At 40.8% G+C, this 20,440-nt stretch overlaps 2 protein-coding genes across 2 annotated transcripts in view; one reads left to right on the forward strand and one right to left on the reverse strand.

The window, feature by feature from the left end:
- Window positions 1–1,638: 1,638 nt before the first annotated feature.
- On the forward strand, window positions 1,639–15,941 carry OSGIN2 (oxidative stress induced growth inhibitor family member 2). Its single transcript, XM_066333179.1, has 6 exons — window positions 1,639–1,766; window positions 4,717–4,871; window positions 9,482–9,618; window positions 11,268–11,459; window positions 12,064–12,155; window positions 14,132–15,941. The coding sequence occupies exons 1-6, from the start codon at window positions 1,723–1,725 to the stop codon at window positions 15,177–15,179; spliced, it is 1,668 nt and encodes a 555-aa protein (XP_066189276.1). The 5' UTR covers window positions 1,639–1,722; the 3' UTR covers window positions 15,180–15,941.
- NBN (nibrin) overlaps window positions 14,528–20,440 on the reverse strand; it is a 29,668-nt gene continuing 23,755 nt past the window's right edge. Inside the window, exon 17 of the transcript XR_010745107.1 lies at window positions 14,528–14,614. The gene's annotated coding sequence lies outside the window, so the exon portion shown is untranslated. The remainder of the gene's footprint in view (window positions 14,615–20,440) is intronic.

Raw genomic sequence — 20,440 nt, forward strand, 5'->3', positions numbered from 1 at the left:
TTCTAGATTTATTGGCATTTACTCTTACTGTTTGGCAGATTTGAGACAGAAAAGCAGTGTAAGACATGGATGTCTCAGACAGCAGACTGACCACTATGAGCAGAGCCTCAGAAAACTGGGACTGTTCAGCCTGTGGAAGAGTTGGAGGGATCCTTAATCCATAAATACCCAATGGGAAGGGATGAAGAAGTATTCATCAGAAGATGGGAGGGAACTCAGTGGTTCCCTGGGAAAGGATGAGAGTCAATGGGCATAAACCAAAAGAGAAGAAAATCCACGCAAACATAAGGAAACACGTTTTCATTGTCAGAGTGGTCAAACACCTGAGCAGGCTGCTCAGGGAGGTCATGAATTCTCCATCCTTGGAGGTACTCAAAGCTCACCCGGCCTTGGTTTTGGGCAGCTGGCTCAGGGTGGCCCCGCCTGGACAGGGGGTTGGACTGGATGACCTGAGGTCCTGCCAACCAAAGTCACTGAGGCAGCTGTGACTAGGGAAGGAATGCTTTCTCCCCAGACAGGCACTCCTGCAAACTATTTATCATAAGACACAATTCAAAGCAACTAACTGATCACACACGAAGCACTGTTCCCCAATAGGTGGCTGTTAGTCAAAAGGTGCGTCGAAAAAATTTTGTCTGATTTCTTTCAATTTCTCCATGTGCGTCTCACGAGTAACCCAGGGCCCCGTGCGGGGGCTGCCGTTCCTCAGGGACACAACAGGACGCTGGGGGCCGAGCCCCGCACTGCCCACGGAGCCCCGCACGGCCACGGAGCCCCGCACGGCCCACGGAGCCCCGCACGGCCACGGAGCCCCGCACGGCCACGGAGCCCGGCACGGCCACGGAGCCCCGCACGGCCCGCGGAGCCCGGCACTGCCCACGGAGCCCCGCACTGCCCACGGAGCCCCGCACGGCCACGGAGCCCGGCACTGCCCACGGAGCCCCGCACTGCCCACGGAGCCCGGCACTGCCCACGGAGCCCGGCACTGCCCACGGAGCCCGGCACTGCCCACGGAGCCCCGCACGGCCCGCGGAGCCCCGCACGGCCCACGGAGCCCGGCACTGCCCACGGAGCCCCGCACTGCCCACGGAGCCCGGCACTGCCCACGGAGCCCCGCACTGCCCACGGAGCCCGGCACGGCCCACGGAGCCCCGCACTGCCCACGGAGCCCCGCACTGCCCACGGAGCCCCGCACGGCCCACGGAGCCCCGCACGGCCCACGGAGCCCCGCACGGCCCACGGAGCCCGGCACTGCCCACGGAGCCCCGCACTGCCCACGGAGCCCGGCACTGCCCACGGAGCCCCGCATGGCCACGGAGCCCCGCACTGCCCACGGAGCCCCGCACGGCCCGCGGAGCCCCGCACGGCCCACGGAGCCCGGCACGGCCACGGAGCCCGGCCCTCCCCGGGGGAGGCGGCGCAGCCCGCACCCTGCAGCCCGCATCCTCCTGCGGGAGCGGGGCCGCGGCGGCGCCGCCAGGAAGAAGCGACACTCTCCTCCTCGGTCCGCTCCCCTCTTCCTCTCTGCTCACCCCGCTCGTCCCTCCTCCCTGCCGGTGCTGGCGGCGGCTCCTCCTCCCGAGTGTGACCCGGTGCCGCATGTGAGCGAGGAGGAGGGACCGTGCGGCACGGGCCCCACTGTGGCGGCGGCCGGAGGAGGAGCGGGAGCCGGCGTGCGGTGTCCCCCGGCAGCCTCACCGCTGGGCCCCGCCGGCGCTCCCCATGCCCGTGTGGTGCTGCCGCTGCTCCCTGGCCGGTCACTTCAGGTGAGGCGGCGTTGTGGCGGCGCGGGAGCCGGGCCGCGGGGCGGCGGGCGGGGGCGGTGCGGGCGGGACGGGAACACCGGCGGGGCTGCGGCCTCCGCGGGGCTGCGGCGGCGAGCGCGGCGCTGCCCGGTCCCGCACGGCCCCGCCGGGGAAGGGATGGCGGCGGCGGGGCCCGGGCGGGCGCGCCGTGACCTTGGGCAGCGGCGAGGCGCAGCCGGGCCGGGGGCAGCCCTCGGCCGCCGATGCTCGGTGTCGCTCCGGGGTTCGCGGCGCTGCAGCTCCCGCGATGCCGGCCCCGAGGGGCACCGCTCCGCCCGCTTGCCTGAACCAAACACAACAGCCTGTCAGCGGTAAATTCTCCTCTGCAAGTGTCAGCTTGAGACCAAATTCAGATTCCTTTTATATAACGAGTTTTCTGTTAACCGCCCATCACAGTCCGTTTCTTTCTTCCTTTTTTTTTTTTTTTTTTTTTTTTTTTTTTTTCTGAAAACAGGCAGTGTATTCTAGCATCTTTCAAAATGGGTACCTGGAAAAGGTACCATTTATTTTAATAACCTGCAGCAAATTACGAGTTATCAAATTATTGTTATTATTAGCTTTTTCAAATGGGAAAAAAATCTGCTATGCATATGTTGTGCTTTTTCTCTTCATGAGCTTTTTAGAAAAATAAAAAGCAAAACCACGGATGCACATGTTTGTACGTGTATAGAATCTGGGCGATTGACAGAATGTAATCCCCCAGGTTATTTGAGTGACCAGTATAAGATAAATTAAGGCACTAGTGTTGGAACTGACTCATCTTGTGCCCACTTGGATGTCTGCAGGACTAGAGCCGTAGGTAATTGTGCCAAGTCCCTACCACTGCAAAGCTGTCTACTGTGAGTTTTATCAAGATAAAAACTGCTGGTACTTGATGGCTTTCAGTATTGTTCAGAGGTTAGGAAGGTGGTGGCCCCTAACTTCAGATCTTGCTGTCTTCTGATACGATGTTTTTGCAAAGGAAGAACGTGCTGCTGACAACAGTCCTTCGTATGCACTGCGTTTTGTGTGCAGGTGTTCTGTGCAAAGAACGAGAAACTGCACCTTGTGTGCAGATGTTCCTGTGCAAAATCACCAGTTTGGTAGTTTGTGATAGACGAAGCTACACAGAAGCAACATTTTTATTGTTAAAAGATTCTTTTGAAGCCTACAGCATTGTGCATGTATCTCTTAAAAGAAGTTTTGAAATGTTTCTTTTGGTTTTATGTTCCATCAAGTACAGTGAGTATAATAAACCCACATTAAAGCATGCATGCTCCCCTTAAGCCTGTCTTTTGCAAAACATAAGGTATATTGCCTTAGTCAACTTTGAGCAAAGGCTGGAAAATAAAACATTCTACCAGCTCTGTTCTAAAAGCAGAGGTGAAAAAATCAGTATGATAATTAGATATCCTCTCTCTGACTCCTCGTCTTCATCTAACTCATGCTGTTTGGGTGTTAGGTGTCTGCAAGAGCTAATGCGTAACTGTAATCAAACAGTAAGCAAGTAATTTTGTTTGTTTTGTTGGGTTTTTTTCCTGTTGCACTGCAGGAAATAGTGATATCAAGTACTTTCCAAAATAAGTGTAACCTCAGAATAGCTCCGCACCCTTTTTTACAATGCCATTAGGGAGATTTGTTACAGAACGTGCTACTGCTGTTGTTACTGCCCCGCTCTGTCTCCAGTTTACTTCAGACTTCCCCATTGAGGAAAGGCTTTTGAAACAGAATCTTGGGTGCTGTGGGAGTTGAGGTGGTACATAGTGTACGTGGCTTCTTGAAGTCTCTGGGAATTGGATCAGCATCTTACAGTTTTGATCCTGTGTAGAAAATAATTGCTGAAACGCTAGAATAGCTTTAAGATAAATGAAGTCTTAGGAAATAGATGAGAGTACATTTATTTATTGTTGATAATTAACCATGTTTATAAAGAGAAAAATTTTCTAGAAATTTTCCAAAAAAAAATCCCCCCGTTGATAGGGGTATTTTTAATCAAGAATTGGTTGTCCTTACTTTACAAAAGACTTGAAAAATAACTGCAGTAACAAACTATTTTTGACTCTGTCTTTCTAGCTAGACTGATAATTTGTGTGTTTCTTCAATGACCTGGAAAGGTTTCAGAAAGGACTCCTAAATAATTAAACAGAAAACATTATAAGACAAGTGTTTGTATTCTAGAAGCACATCTAGAGAGTGAAGAATTACAAGAAAAACTTCAGTATATTCTTCAAAGAAAGAGCTGAGAAATCTAGGAAAATGGTTAGTGGTGAAAGCAGTCTGCTATGCAGGAGCTACATGGCAATTCCTTCAGTAAAAACTGTTAAGAGTGGTAGGATGGGTTATGTCTAGGGCTTAAGGGGATCGCTTCACAGGGATCCATCCTCACACCACTGCCAACTTCAACCAGCCTCACTTCTCTCTGAATGGAAATTAGTTGAGGTGAACTCCTGTGTGCTGCTTAGCCAGCAGGAAGGGATATGAATGCTGCTGTTGTACCTTAGCTGCTCCTTCAGGCTTTGTCTGGCCTTAATATTGTTAATTGGCTAGGCAGCGTGTATCTCCTTATTTGATAAGGATAATGAGGAATGAGTTCTACTGTGTGTGGGATCAAAATAATGCTTGTGGTTGTACTTTGGCTTTGTATAAACTGAGATTAGAAACCTGCGCTTCTGCAGAGCCATCTGTGCCTTTTTGTTATCCGTCTGTAGACTTGCTAGGAGAAAGTGGACTTTTAAAAAAATCTTCTGTTAGAAAAGCTGTGCTGAAGAGTAAAATTGTGTAGATTGGATAAAACATACCTGGTTTGGTCTCGATTTTGCCAGTTTCGTAACTCTTAAAGTAAAACATCAAAAGCAACTATTTTTGAAGAGACTGTTCTGACAACAGTTCACTGTTTCATTTTAGTTTTCTCCCATCTGTCCTTCTTAATTAGAACTTACAGTGGCACTGAAACCGAAGGACAGCTTTTGAATTCCTTTGTTCAGTACTTTGGTGACAGTCTTGGGAGGAAGATTAAAAGAATGCCGTTAATTGAAGAAACTGTTCTGCCTGGGGACTCCCTTCTTACTCTGCCTGTAGTAATAATAGGTGAGTTTTTTCACTTTTTTAAAGATTCACTGTCTCTGCCATTGCCTTTATAGACCTGCTGCATGAAATAGTTTTGTCATTAAATAACAAATGCTTAGGACTCTTACAGTGAAGGTGTTTATTGAGTGATACAGTTATTATAATTAACAACAGTAGTATTATATTATATTAAGGGACTTGTTGGAGTTCATTTGAATTCAAATTGTGCTTTGAAAAAATGATCTGCGTTATTTGGCAGCAGATATGGGAGTATAAATGGCAGAACTGTACTGATTCTAGTGTTGATAACACAGGGTTTGATTAATGTGATGTGTCTATTTCTGTATGCATGGAGGTTGTCGATGGTACACCAGTAGAAATCTGTGCGGTCATGTGGGAGAGTGAAAAGCATAATGTAAAGTGTGTGCTCTGTGTTGGTTAGGTGCTAATCTCTAACTTGCCTTTTTCTCTTTGCATCCATCACTAATGTCTAAATATTCTCCCATCTTTTCCAAGATGAATCCAACTCAATTAGGCTAGTTTAAAATAATAAACTGTAGTCTTGATCGAAGACTTCAGGGCTTGTACTTGTAAAATGACAAGATGATAGAGGGAGGAGGCTCCATAGGTACACAACCTAATTGAGAGTGCCAGCATAATGTGTATTGGGCCAAGGTTTTTCAACAACAGCTGGTCACCAGCTCATTATTGCCATGACTTCATCAGAGGATAAAGGAAAGATCTGAAGTAAAGAAGGTTTTCAATAATCTAGTCCAAAGCTGTTGCAACTAAAGCAAGTACCTACCTGCAAACAAGTTGAGATTTTGGAGATTGATGTTGCAACATAATTGTGTTCACAGTAAGTCTCCCCAACTTTGAAAGACTGGTATTTGTACAGTGCCTGTTCTCAAAGCTCTCTTTATGATAGTTTAAAATAGTGCTCACGTAGCAGACTGACGTGTATGTGACAGACGTGAATCACTTGATGAGTTCTGCATCACAGTTGAAGAGAACGGTGTCCTGGCATTTTGTCAGCCTTAGTATAGGTTTGTCATATGGTTTATGACTCAGTTTCCACTCTTTAGTTTTGCAAATATGTGTTATGCAAATACCTGTGCTCAGTAGTTATTTTGTCTAGAGCAGCTTTTTTTTTGTCACAGCTGCCTTGACTGCTTCTCCATCATCCAAATGCTTCTTCACAGATATATTTGAGACACCTTGCAAGCTGATCTTCTCCACTGAGAGCCTGTTATCACTGAGAAGCCTTCAAAGGGATCTAAAATGGTTTGATAATGTAGTAGAGGAGTATGAAAATAGTTATGATCCCCCCCTATCTCCCCATATATAAGCACACTCTCTACTGCTTTAATATCTTCTGTGCAGTACCTCTGTTGGGAAGAAACAGATACGTTCCATCGGGGTTGAACAATTTCATGCTGAAACGCTTTAAGTTTAGAGGATGTTCTGTGCTAAACATTTTCATCTTCTGCACTATTTTTGATCACTGCTATGTAGAATGTTGTCACTTCTCATCCAAATAACAAGGCTGTTATGATATTGAAGGTGAATATTTGCTTTAAATTTAGACACATAATGTAAAGGGATTATACTACATTTTGCTGTTGATCAAGAGAAGATTTTGCTGATTTTCAAACTTTTAACCACTCCTTAAATGAACAAGGCCACGGAGTTTTTGATTATATTGATTGTACAACTGAAGTCTGTGTAATAGTAATTGCAGTCAGAGGTCTTATTGGAGGTACTATGTGTAAACAAAGAACAAAAACCTTGGGTATTAATTTGTCAATTCAAAAAGATTTTTTTCTCTTTTTCCCAAGAATTTCCTGAGAAAATCATACCAAGTCTAATTACAGACCTTGCAGCTGAACCTTCATCCTGTGTGTTCTTGACACCATATCCTCAAGAAGTTTCCTTTCCCTTGGATTCAGTCTGCTTAAAGAATAGGAACTGGGTTTGGATCAGCTCTCTGGATGGTCCCAGAGAAGTTCAGGGAGCTCAGTGGCAGTAATTCACCTTAACATCACAGAATCAAAGAATTAGTAGGTTGGAAGAGACCATCAAGATCATCAAGCCCAACCCATGCCCTAACACCTCAACTAAACCATGGCACCAAGTGCCACATCCAGTCTTTCTTTAAACCAGGCATGGTTTAAAGACTCACCACCTCCCTGGGCAGACCATTCCAGTACTCTATCACTCCTTCAGTAAAAAACTTTTTTCTAATATCCAACCTATATTTCCCTTGATGCAGCCTGAGACTGTGTCCTCTCATTCTGTCAGTGCTGCATGGAGAAAGAGACCAACCCCACCTGACCACAGCCACCTTTCAGGAGGTTGTAGAGAGTGATAAGGTCACCTCTCAATCTCCTTTTCTCCAGGCTGAACACCCCCAGCTCCCTCAGTCGTTCCTCACAGGGTTTGTGTTCCAAGCCCCTCACCAGCCTTGTTGCCTCCTCTGGACGTCCTCAAGTGTCTCAGCGTCCTCCCTAAACTGAGGGGCCAGAGCTGGACACAGCACTCGAGGTGTGGAGTCACCAGTGCCCAGGACAGGGGAGGAATGACCTCCCTGCTCCTGCTGGCCACACTGTTCCTGATCCAGGCCAGGATGCCTTGGCCCTCTTGGCCACCTGGGCACACTGCTGGACTTCAACAAATTTCCGTTCAGAGAAGTGAGGCTGGTTAAAGTTGGCAGTGGTGTGAGGGTGGATCTTTGTGAAATGATTCCTTTAAGCCCTAGACATAGCCCATCCATCCTATCCTCATTAATTCTCCTTGGCCTCTTTGTTTGGGCAACATTTGTTACCCATTTAATTCTTTTAGCCTTATCCATTAGGAATGATCTGTAGTATGTCATCCTTGGCTATGGCACACATTTTCCTCTTTCTTTTGTGGACAAGCTTTGTTTATACCCCAGCAGGAAAATAAAGCTAGCTGTGCAATTGTAAAAAGATAAAAAATTCTTTACTGCATTCAAGTTATAATTCTAGAAACAGTTAAGGTTTTAGTCAGCCATGGAAATGCTTGTGAACTATTGGTGTGAATAAAGTGTTTTCATCATTTCATGTGATTTTGTTATGGGTAGTTTCTCTATTGCTACAGTTCTTCACATCTGTCTCATGGCACATGGTTGACAGGAGGAGTATGCATCTTCCTTAAGCTTTAAATTCCTGGACTGAAGCATAACCAGCTATCTTCTTATGTTGATCTGTTTGTGGGAGGGCAGAACAGTGTGACAGTAAGGAAGAACTTTTTCATTGTCTTCAGGTGATTTTCTTGTAGCCTATGGCTGTGACCAGTCTATTATAATAAAGTAGACTAAGAAAGAGAGTCAATGTATGAAGAGACTGGGAATGAACAGGGCCTCAGTGAAGTAATGGGAGATTCAGGACTGAGGAATCAGAAAAGGCAGAAGAGACAGGCATTGGATTGTTAACAGGTGATGAAAATAGTGTGTGCAAAGGTGATGTGGAAAAATAAATGACCTGTGAACTCTTGACATCAAGAGGTGAAATGGTTAGAAGTAAGAGCAGACATCCAACAGCGCCTGCTATAATAAAGTATGAATAAATTAGTAACTTATACCCAGAATTTGCATAGTGCATGCTAAATACCATGTGTGCAAATAAAGACAAAGTACTGACAAGTGACTCATTAGGAGAACACTGTGCTTTTCATTCAGTTAATTAGTAAGAGGAGCTGTAGAAATAACAATACATAGACACATATTTAAATTCTGTATCATAGTACACACTTTGCTGATTTAGTTTTCTGTAACTTTTGACGTCTGATTTTGCACCATGAATGTTACTTCTGTATTTGCATGTGATAAAAATGGTGCCCTACTTTGTTTAGTACTAGTCAAATAGATAGAAATGTTTACCTTATGGTAATGTTTTGGTCCCATCTGTCTCATACCTTTAATAACATTTTAAAAATAAGTGTCTATTAAAATTACAGCAATACATATATACAAATTGAAAATGCTACAAAGCTGGTAAAAGTGTTTGACTTGATACTCTTCTTGAACAATGAACGAGGTCTTACCTGAATTTCTTGTACTTCACCACTTACCTGAGGGAGGTCTGTGTTCCCTTAGCTTTTATGTTGCTGTTTTGCTGTCTCTGTAACTTCTCATCTGACTTCCAGTCTTCTGCTTGTCTCTTTCTTCCTTTTATTTTATGGACAGACCTGAAGAGCATACAATCCAGCAGATTGTCTGTCTGCTTTATGGCAATGGGATTGCAAAGTTGTAAGATGGCAATAATATTCAGCTATCACTGTGACTGACAGGCAGACCATTATCTGTCAGGCCATATTCACACCAGAATAGTGAATTTGACATGCTAAATTTGGGAACTTCTTTATATGCATTTTGCTTTCTCGTGTAAAACTCACACGTTTGTTTCTCTTTAACTGAAAAAAAATTGCTCAGTTAATTTGGAGGATGGTCCTATAAAAAGTTCTATTTTACTGCAAAGTTTATAAGCTGTTTCGAATCAAGAGAGTGGCATTATACTATGTCAGTATTATTTTGTTGCTGTATATTTAGTGATTAACAAACTGTAGATTATAAACATTTTTACTAAAGCAGTAAATTTTTTCTTTAATAGGAAATGGACCTTCAGGAATTTGCCTTTCTTACCTGCTCTCGGGATACAGGCCATATTTGTCTCCTGAAGCTATACACCCAAACCCCATCCTACATACAAAATTAGAGGAAGCTCGACATCTTTCCATTGTTGATCAAGTAAGCTTTGGTTGCCGTCTTGTCTAGCTCTTTTCCTACTGCAAGCATTAGTGCATTAATAAGTTATTTTGTTATTCTGTTAATTTAAATAGAATCAACTCATGACCCTTAGATCCAAACCTGGGCTGTGTAGTGTTGTTTGTGGTTCTTGAAGGCTTTTAGTTTGTGGTGTTTTTTGGTTTTACAGTCTGCTCTTTGTTGTATTCTTTCTACTTGCCAGGAGTGTCTAAAGTATGACTTGGTCAGTGGCTGATGCAGGAATTCCAGTTGCTGTGTCCTGGGATGTTTGGGCACTATCACTAAGGAACCCATGCTATGAGCATACATAAAATACGTGTAGTTCAAGCAAAAATAGTCTTAAATACTACAATTCTTAATAAGATTTCATTTTAAGTTATACTGGGGACATATATCCTCTATAAACCATTTTTCTTTTTGGAACAGTATGCGTCCTTCAGTGTTTGTGTTGTACTGTTGTGCTGTTCAGGTCTTGTGCTATAGTTGTTCCCCATATATACATCCAATTTTTCTGTCCGATTTGATTAGTTAAATGTTCTCCAGCATTTTTCTTTCCACTTGTCTGTTGCTTTGTCATGTTAACATTGTTTTCCACTGACCTCACTGTACTCCTGAGGGATTACTGACAACACTATCACTGTATTGCCTTTGTGACTGATTTATTTGAAATACAAACATGGATTTATGTTTGTAGGGGGTAAATAGGGGTTTGTTTGGCTTTGGAGTTTGGACAGTGTTTTTGTTTCAGTGCTGTGCTATTTGCATGTTTATCCTAGGTCTCTAGGTCATTTTCTTTTGTAGGAGAGTAAGTTCCCTAAGTTTTGGCTACAGATGTTTCATGTTCTTCATCTTCTCCCGACCCCCTGATATTTTTCCTAATTAGCAAGCTGAGGTTGCTACTAACCTTTTCAGCAAAAATCAGTCTTATGTCCAGTTGTTTCTTCAAATCTATTTTCTCTTCAAAATTTGCTATTGCATAATTTTTGCAATTACTGCAGATTTTAGAACAAGACTGGTTAATGGATGCTGAAATGTGAACATTTTACAAAGGTCTAGGAATTTCTCTCAACATTAATTGCTGTGTAAAATATTCCTAGTTTTACTTTTTAAAAGGAATGCTTATATTATCTCCATTATTTTAAGATATAATACAGTTAGTGTTGGAACTAGCTAAGAGCTGTCAAAAGAGCCTTTTCTGCTCAATGTTTAAAACTGAATGTTTTTAGATTCCAATTTTGCTTTATCAAAATTGGGCTCCTAGAAATATTAGCAGTCCTTTGTTAAAAGCAGTCTGCTGTTTATAAATATAGATGTTGCTAAGCTGCTCTGATCTCTATTTTTTCCACATTTCTTGTTCTACAATGAATATCAAATATTGACTTGCCCAGAATTACTGTTATTAACATGTAATTTTTAAATGAGTGAGACATATTATTCAGAGTTACAAAGAAGTGAATCACAGACATTATTTCTGAAAAGTGTTTTCATTGAATCTCTACATTAAATGCCTTTACCTAAACTGCAACTTGAAATAATTGTGTTTTCTATTGCAATTCAACTTCTGTACATCAGACTAGCATGATGAACATTCAAAGTTGCACCAACATTTTTCAAACTTTGTCATCCTCCAGGATCTGGAGTACCTGTCAGAAGGCCTGGAAGGACGCTCCTCAAACCCAGTTGCAGTGCTTTTTGATACATTGCTTCACCCTGATGCTGACTTTGGCTATGACTACCCACCTGTTCTGCACTGGAAGTTGGAACAACATAATTATATTCCCCACATGGTGCTTGGAAAAGGACCACCTGGAGGGGCTTGGCACGTGAGTAAAAATTTCATCTGGCTCCTAAGGTAACTTGGTAACTCTGTGTTTTGGGATTTTTCTTACTGTCTTACTCTAGGGCTGTTTTAGGTGGTAGTGCCAGTTGCAGTTTTCAACTGCTCATTACCAAAGCCCAAATAAGTGAGATAGGAGAAAGAAAGAAGTTGCCCTTTCCTTGGGTGATTGTGACCATGAGTGCTGTCATTTATATTACTAGGATTTTTGTTAGTTTACATTTAATGAATTATAATGAAGAGTATTTACTAGAAGTTTTTTATCTTGTCTGCATTGTTTCCAGGTGCTTTCATGCAAAATCTTAAATCTTGGTGTATTTATATAATGCTGCTTTCACATGTTTTCTTCCTCTTTTGTATTTTAAATAACTTGCCTTTAATTTCCCTTTCTTCACCTTTTTCTTTATTAGCTCATGTGGTTGCTTATTATCTAACACAGAAATAGTTCTTCAGTTCTTCATGTAATGTCCTGGTTTTATGTTGTGTTCTGGTATTTTGTTGCCCTAAATGAATAGAGTGAGAAGAGCTTCACTGTTTTTTGCATGAATTTGAAATGTGTCTGCTCATGCATCTTCATGTTTTCTCCCCAGTCCATGGAAGGCTCGATGCTAACCATCAGTTTTGGAGACTGGATGGAATTGCCTGGCCTCAGCTTCAAGGAGTGGGCATCTAGCAAACGCAGGTAAAGACACTGCAGAATCTGTTTGGGAATCCAACTGGCACTAAAAATCCAACCAACTGGAAAATATTCAAACTTCACTGTTCAGAGGAGGGCTTCTTGTTCAGTTTATTAAATTGCCTGCTGGCACTGGAAATTCTTCTGCTGTGTGTATTCTGATAGAAAAAACACTGGACAATGGTCAGGCAGAATAATTGCTCTTGCACTGAAGGCAGATGTAGAGGCAGCAATGTGTTCCAGCAGCATTTCAGAAAGAGGCACTTACTGAAAGCAGTTCTGGTCAGAGGTGAAGGAAGATGGAGGAAGGAATTTCAGATCCACTGAAGGAAGTATTGCAAGTTCCTCTTTCAACACTGATGCAGCTGAAGTTGCTGTGTACACCAGTTTTTTTGCCATTCAGGATTATTATGTATTTTAGCATTTGCTTTTACAGGCAAAGCTGCAAATCTATGAATTTTAATTTTAAGAGATTAATTCAGTATTTCAGTCTTAATTTGTAAGTTATTTTGTAAGTAAGTTAATTTGTAAGCAATAAGTTTCTTGAAAAAACTTGAGAAGAAAAGTTACTCTTGTGCAAGCTCACTGGTTTTACTTCAGTTCATAAAGGTCTGTGTCAACAGACGAACCTAGAACACTCTACATGAGCTTTTTGTAAAATTTTGATTTTTTTTTTACTTTGTTCTAGCAAAATTAAAGGAAGTTGGTTTTGTACCATGTATGGGAAAAGAAGTAAAGTAACTTGACCTTATGTCTTTAAGGGCAGACTATTACTCATTTCAGGACAACCACTGAAGTGAGGAAACCGTAGCTTTGTTCTTTAATCCTTTTCTTGGATAACCACAGCAATCTTGCTTCCTTATTAACTGAAATCTCATAAGCTGCTTATTATCTAAAGCTGTGTTTTATAGTTTTCAACAATGCTAAAACCAGAAATGCTGACCTGTTATACTACAATTAAACAAGCTTATTTAAAAGGATTGATGATGATGTAAAATTCTAGTTATGTGGAATAGTTTCCTAAGTTTTCTTGGAAGAGGTGTCACACTGTCACATTATTCTCTTCCAATAAATATCTCATGAGGATTTTCAGAGTAGTAACTTGAGCATTTAAAAGAAGATGTGCTGTTATCTTGTTAGTCTTGAGAGAATGTAGTAATCAGTAGCCTGAATATGATTTTAAGTGCATTTTAGTGGGAATCCTGATGTTCACTACAATTTGTTTTGCTTTCTTCCTAGAGCTTACTTCTGAAGAAGTAGCAAAATTTGTGCAACTGTTCCAAATAATTACACTGTCAGCTATTTTTCTTATAAATGAAACTGCAATAATCATGAGAAAATCATAGGTGTAATAGCAGGGTTGCAGTGCAAAAGGTTTTTTTATTGAACACTTGAACCTCACAGTACTGTTTATGTAGTTGCATTAACACCCTGTGTCATGTTTGCTTCGCTCATTCATGTGACATGGAACTACTTCATTTGATACTTAGTGAACTTAACCGTGCCCAAGGGAGAGGTCTTTTGTAAAGTATAATGAATACTTGGTTCCAGTAACATATTGAACCTAGTTTCAAAATTAGCACTTGACATTAAACTATGACATTTAATTAATTAGATAGTAAGTAAGTGTATTCTCACTGGGTTCAAGTTTAGCCAATACTGTATTGTTGGTAGTTGTGGTGTTCAACTTTGTAAAACATATTGAGCTGCTGTGGTACTCCAGAGCCTACTCCTAATTTGTTAATCATCATAGCAATTTACATTGTGTAAAGACTTAAAAGTGTATTAAAAGAGTTAGCTGGTCTCGTGTATCAGGAAACAAGAGAGCAAATAAATCAAATGCCTTTAAAGATGCTGAACTCAGTGTCATTTACACTGAGAAGATTCAGTCCTCATAAATTTGACCTGTGGTCTGTCATATCTGATATTCAATTTACCAGTAAGGTCTATTTATTAACTGGAGCCATTCAATTTTCTTTCAGAAATATAAAGAGTGATCGAGTAATGCCAGAGGAAATAGCTTGTTATTATAAACACTACGTTAAAGTCATGGGCCTCCAAAAGAATTTCAGAGACAATGTTTACATAACATCAGTGTCCAGGCTTTACCGAGAAAAGGAGGATGAAGGTAGAAGTCACCAAAATGAAGATATTTCAACACAGCATTTGGAAATGGAAGATGGACAGAAATCACTTATTAAGAGAAACTGGGAAGTCAGAGGTTATCAGAGAGCAACAGATGGTTCTCATGTGCCCTTCTGCCTCTTTGCTGAGAATGTGGCTCTTGCAACTGGAACCTTTGATTCTCCTGGCCGCCTGCAAGTTGAAGGAGAAGACTTTCCTTTTGTCCTCCATTCCATGTCTGACTTTGGAGCTGCAATCAGCAAAGGGAAGTTCCGTGGGAAGGCAGACCCTGTGTTGATTGTGGGTGCTGGACTAACAGCAGCTGATGCAGTACTATGTGCCTACAACAATAACATCCCAGTAGTCCACGTATTTCGTAGAAGAGTTACCGACACAAGCCTCATTTTCAAACAGTTACCTAAAAAGCTTTACCCTGAATACCATAAGGTGTATCATATGATGTGTACTCAGTCTCATACCGTGGACTCTAATCCACATTCTGCTTACACCAGTTTCCCTGAACACAATGTACTTTCCTTCAAGCCTGAAATGAAATGTGTTCTTCAGAGTGCCTCCGGACTGAAGAAAATTTTGAAGTTTTCTGTAGCCTTAGTTCTGATAGGTTCTCACCCAAATCTTTTCTTTTTAAAGGACCAAGGCCATAGCATAGGTCATCACTCTAATCAGCCCATCACATGCAAGGGGAATCCTATAGAGATTGATCCATACACTTACGAATGCACTAAAGAAGCCAACCTCTTTGCTTTAGGGCCTCTGGTGGGAGACAACTTTGTACGGTTTTTAAAAGGAGGTGCACTGGGCATTGCACGATGCTTGGCAATAAGACAAAAGAAGAAACATGAATTGATTGAAAGTGGGGATGGAGGAGGTGATGGGGTACCATAAAGGAGACATTAGAAACCCTCACATCCAGGATTACAGATGTAGTCTTAACAGAAAACTCACTGGCAGCAAAAGTTGATAGCAGTCACATTTCTGTTGTGTACAAGTAACCTGCGCTTGTATTGCTTGGTAAAGGATGCTGATATTACGATACTTCACTCTTTAAAAATACAAAAAAAATTGATCTGCTATTTCAACTGATCTCAACTGGAATTGCTTCCAGATAAACAGAAAATGAGACTAACTTATCTTGGCCTGCCTGTCTGTCATCTCTTGCTCAACTACAAGAGCAGACTTTGTCTGTGAAAGGCAATGCCTACCAGAGTGGCTTTACATTTTAGTGTCAAATGTGACAAAAATACTGTTACCATGAAATTGAAATAACTTCTAAAAGCAGAAAGCTTGTTTAGTACAAAGTGGTTCTTTGTCCCAAATCAAATTTGAAGCCTTCTGCTTGAAACAAGGATTTTATTTGCCACAGTAATACTTGGAATGAGCACTTAGTAAAATGATTTCTGCTATAAGAAGGACTTCTGTAAGCAAGAAGTATTCCTCAACAGTTTTCAATTATCCTGGTAATTGGAGTAAAAGAATAAGCATTCCCATTTAACCATTTGATACAATCCATTAATGTTTCTTCACACTATGCCTAGAGTTGGGTGAGTGCACAAAGACTAACATGAAATGTTCCCCCTACAGTGATCTGTACGTTTCTGAGAATACTCATTAACATAAACAATAAAAGTACTGATGTAAGTGCTCTTATTACAGTGTCAATATCATGAGTATCTAATGGACAACTGAAAAATTAGATACATGAGAAAATTTAGGGGTTTTTGCTTCCAAGCTCAGGAAGAGTGAATGGGATCAGTTGGCTGATGAAGGTGGGGTGGGTGATAGATATTCTCATCTCCCATTTGAAAAAAAATTGGTTCTCTCTTTTCTTTTTTTTTTTTTTTTTTTGGTCCAGAGTAGCACATTAGTGTAAAATATTTTAGCCTGAAGTTTTTGAAACTTAAGAAAAGCTTTACCTTACAGCCAGCTAAAAAATAAAACAATCTCAAAACAAACATGCAGTAGTTCCTTTAAGTCTTAAAGCTTCTTATGAAAGACAGGCTTGTACCTACCTCCGAATCCAAATTTCATCTTTCTGCTCCATCATGTAAGAAACTAGTATTCATTTGCTAGGTTTTACAGTAGTTAGTTTACCTAAATACACTCTTAGTTTAAGTTAGGAAAATGAACTCCCAGAACTCTCAATAGACAAAAATGATTGGTTTTGGTTTTTTACAAAATGTTTTAATTCAGGTCCAATGTGATGGAAACGATGTTCTTTTTCTGTTTGGGTTTTGTTTTTTGTTTTTTGGGGGGTTTGGGGGTTTTTTTGTGTTAAAACTGTGTCAGTTTCAAGTATTCTGTTTGCGTGACTAAGAATCCTCAATATTAGAACTTCAGCAGATTTTAAAAAGGAAGTTAGGCTTTGTGAAACTGCTAGTGGTTGCTGGTTTCTCAGCTGTCTTAACTTTCATAAATGGCAGATAACTGTAGTCAATAAATCCCTGATTTCTGTGCCTACTGAATTACAGGGTTCTGTGGCTACTGCAGGTCTTTATGCACTTGAGTAAGTTACTCAGACTTTGGACATAGAACTTGAAAAGATAAAGGATGCACGGATTAAAATTACTATTTTCAGTGGAAGTCCAAAACAATTTATGAAATTATGCTATTACTAATAAAAAATTCCAGTCTAGAGCCACTTTAAAGCATAAACACAAACAAAGGAACATTTCTATCAATTTCTGCACTGCCCACATGGTTGGCTTTAGCCTTGCATTGTTAATACCAGTTAAGGTACTTTTTTATACAGATATTGAGCTAATTTTAATTCCACTAAAATCTAGGGTTCTTTTCTTCGTATTTTAATTGAGATTCTGCAACTTGCATTCTCTGGCAGAAACTGTGTCTACAGAAACCAATTCTAAACCTGTGATACCTAATAATTTTAACTGTTTTAAGTGCTAAATACTTGAACTTTATTGCAGTTAAGTTATTGGGAATACATCTGCACTGTGATTAAATTCCTGCAGTTTTGTATCAATATAAATGTCCAAATACAACATATGGCATGTTACTGCTTTTTCATTTGTCATAGGAGACATTTGAAATGCCAGAAAAAAAAAAAAAAAAAAAAAAAAAAAAAACAACAAAACCCAAAAAAACCCAAAAAAAACCCAAAAAAAATTACTCAGCACTTATTTTGCAAAAAGGGGAAAAAACCTTCAGCCCCTTTTCTAGCCTTGGCTGCTGCAGCTACTCACAAGCTCTGTGTGTTATAGTGACAATTTTGTAGCAGAGATCTTTTACCTACTATTACATAAATATCTTTCACTGAAATCTTACAGCACCTTGAGGCTTAACTACTTTTTTTTTTTTATCAATCTTGCCAGTATTTTTGAGATAAAAAGTTGCATGTGAGACCCCCTAGTTGGGCAGAGAAATCTCAGTGGTCATGTTTATTAAGCCAGTTTAAAAACCTTTTTCAACCAAAGCTTTGCTAAAAAATCATCTTGTGTCTTCTAGGAATTGCTAGATTTAAAGTTGTAGCGAGACTTTTTCATTTTTGCCTTTCTGATTTTGAGAGAAATTTCTGTTTCTCTCCTGTTTATTATTTTGAGGAACTAGGTGATAGAAAAGTTTAGGCTTTGCCTTAAGATAGTTTTACCTATATTGCATTTCTTGTGAATTAGATGTTGACAATGAATAGTTGTCTTTTGGGGAAACACCTTGTTTCTCAGATTAAAAAAAAAAACACAAGCATTTGAATTTCCTGTGTAATATAATAATTTGCAGAAGAGAGACTGTTTCAGCTCTTTTTTCATTGTGAAGGATAAACTTTTAAACATTGTGGATTTTAAAAGGATACTTAAGATTTATCATGAAAATACAGACAAGAAGAACATAATTTTTAGCTGAAGTAATTTGGATTTACAGAATTTGTAAAGCTCTGTTAACCCATACTGTGTGTTTTCTAATAGGCTAGTGGCAAAACAGCTTTTACTTTTGGATTTGATTCTTAATGCTGTGAATGTGTCTCCTAGTTAAATTATTGCTAAGAATATTTCAAGTAGTATCCAGATGCTGAACTAGGAGTAAGATTTCTCCGACTAGATTTTCCTAACAGTCTGCCTCTTTCCAGTGCCTCTTCTGACTGAATTGTACTTAAAACTTTTTCCACAAAGGAGTAAGTCTCAGTTTCACTCAGGTGAGTAAACATGGGAATCTTTCCTGCAAGTAATCCGGAGAGTGGTGACAACACCACCAGTCTCTTGTCTCTTAGGAAAGTGCGTTGTCTTGGACTAGAAGCCTGGGCTTGCCAGTGACTGCATGAAGTCTGGCTGCCAGAGACAGTGGTTATACACTGAGAAAGGACATCAAAGTGTATCCCACAGCTCCAGGTCCCTAGTCCTCAAGCACTTAGAGAACCGGTGGGGTATTCTTGTATTTTACTTCTGGCCTGGTGGACATAGGCAACTTCTTTTCAATAATTTCATAGTGATGTTTGCATAATGAAAAATACTAATTTTGTAGAAGGAGGTGTCTATAGCTTCTTTCTCTCACAGCTCAAGAACTGAAAAGAAGGCTAGAGCCAGAAATCCAGAGTTATTTACTCAAAGCTGGAGGAAATCAGTCTAAAACCTCAACTTTGAGACAGGCCTGACCTGCATACTCAGTTGAAAGAAAAGGCCATTTTTAGGCCAAATGCTCTCAAAAGAGAAGGAAAGGGAGTAAAATTTGCAAAGTTGTTGCGAGTCTTGGCTGCTGCCAAGTACTGACAGTGAGGGCTGATGGGAGGATTGCTGAGGAAGAAGATGGGCAGTGTGAAGTGCAGGCGGGAAGGTGCTGCAGTGCCTCTGAGCAGCGTCAGTAGGCCAGGGGTGTCCCATCCTCCTGGGTGGAGATCTGGGTCTGACAAGAGCTCTGCACTGTTCATCCTACACCCTGCTGCGTGCTTGTAACTCGCCATTAACTTAATGCAACGTGTGTGAAAAACTGTCTTTGCTGCCTGAGCTGTAGGACTGGATCAGCAAAGTCTGCCAAGAGATCAGGCTTTGTTACTCTGCTCCCAGATTTTCGACTTCTGAAAAGCAAGCAGGTACCTTATGTAATAGCAGGATCTGGGCTGTACAGTGCTCCCAGACATTTCTAAATAGAAATAGGTAGCACACATATGCCATAAAGGCAGCTGATTTTATTACTGTCCCTATAGTAATGATTTAATTTTGAGTAAGTTAGGGATACAAAAATGCCAAAAGGTTTATACAGTTACATCTTCATTTAGAAAATGCATTAGAACCTTACAATAACAATGTTCTGTCATAATTTTTGGATTCTTATTTTAAGGTGGGATCAAGACAAAAGCATTCAATAGATGGGAGAGCTTTTTGTACAACCATTCCCCCATTTCCCCTTGCCCAGCCTGAAAGAAAAATTTTGTTTTGTTTGAAAGAAGTGTAACAGTTCATTTTGCTTAGCAGAAAGGATGGAAATTGAAGCATCTTTGACAGAAAAAGAAAGGTTTTGGTGACATCAGAGGTACAAACCTGAAGTGAGGAATTATAAACAGGTCTTTTTTTGAAACAGAGTGTTTTTCTGGGAATATGGTACACTGTGAGTTTCAATTTCGTTTATCTTTGAAGCTTGAATTACATGGAGAATCGTGTGGTCAGTGAATTTGGTGAAAGCAAAAAGAATTATGGGCAGAGGAAAAAGTATTTCTAGTGTTGTTTAGTAGCTACAGTGAATCTAAGTGCTGTTTTAAAGATGGTTTGGGCTTTGTAGACACTAGAACATTTCAGGTCAAGCACATTTTGAACTTGAGTTCATATTATACCTGTCTGCACGTTAGGTCATTTTCTAACTGAAAATTTTGTACTTTCAGGGCATCATAAACCAACTGTTAAAACCTAGGTGTAATCAGTAGTCATCAAAACCAGGAAACAACTTGTTCTGGAGACTAAGTAACTCTAATTTGCACCTTCCTCCTTCATCTCTTTATTCTGAGATCACTGGCTATGTGTAAGTACCAGCCTACAGTGGATGCTTCAATAAACAAAAATTCAGCTTTATGTCCCTAGATGCCCTCTGCACACTTACGTGCCAGCATAAAGAAAATTAACAACTAGGTTTGCTATGTATTTGCAAAATACTATAGAATACTGGCATTTTTAGTTTTTTTTTTTTAACTAGATATACAAATATTTTTC

The sequence above is a fragment of the Sylvia atricapilla genome, chromosome 1, assembly GCF_009819655.1.
Source record: "Sylvia atricapilla isolate bSylAtr1 chromosome 1, bSylAtr1.pri, whole genome shotgun sequence".
Classification (NCBI taxonomy): Eukaryota; Metazoa; Chordata; class Aves; order Passeriformes; family Sylviidae; genus Sylvia; species Sylvia atricapilla.

Excerpts from the sequence above, each read along its gene's own strand:
- OSGIN2 (XM_066333179.1), top strand. The coding sequence starts at position 1,723 with ATGCCCGTGTGGTGCTGCCGCTGCTCCCTGGCCGGTCACTTCAG. Across the intron at positions 1,767-4,716 it reads TCCCTGGCCGGTCACTTCAG|AACTTACAGTGGCACTGAAA; the intron begins GTGAGGCGGCGT and ends CTTCTTAATTAG. Across the intron at positions 4,872-9,481 it reads TCTGCCTGTAGTAATAATAG|GAAATGGACCTTCAGGAATT; the intron begins GTGAGTTTTTTC and ends TTTCTTTAATAG.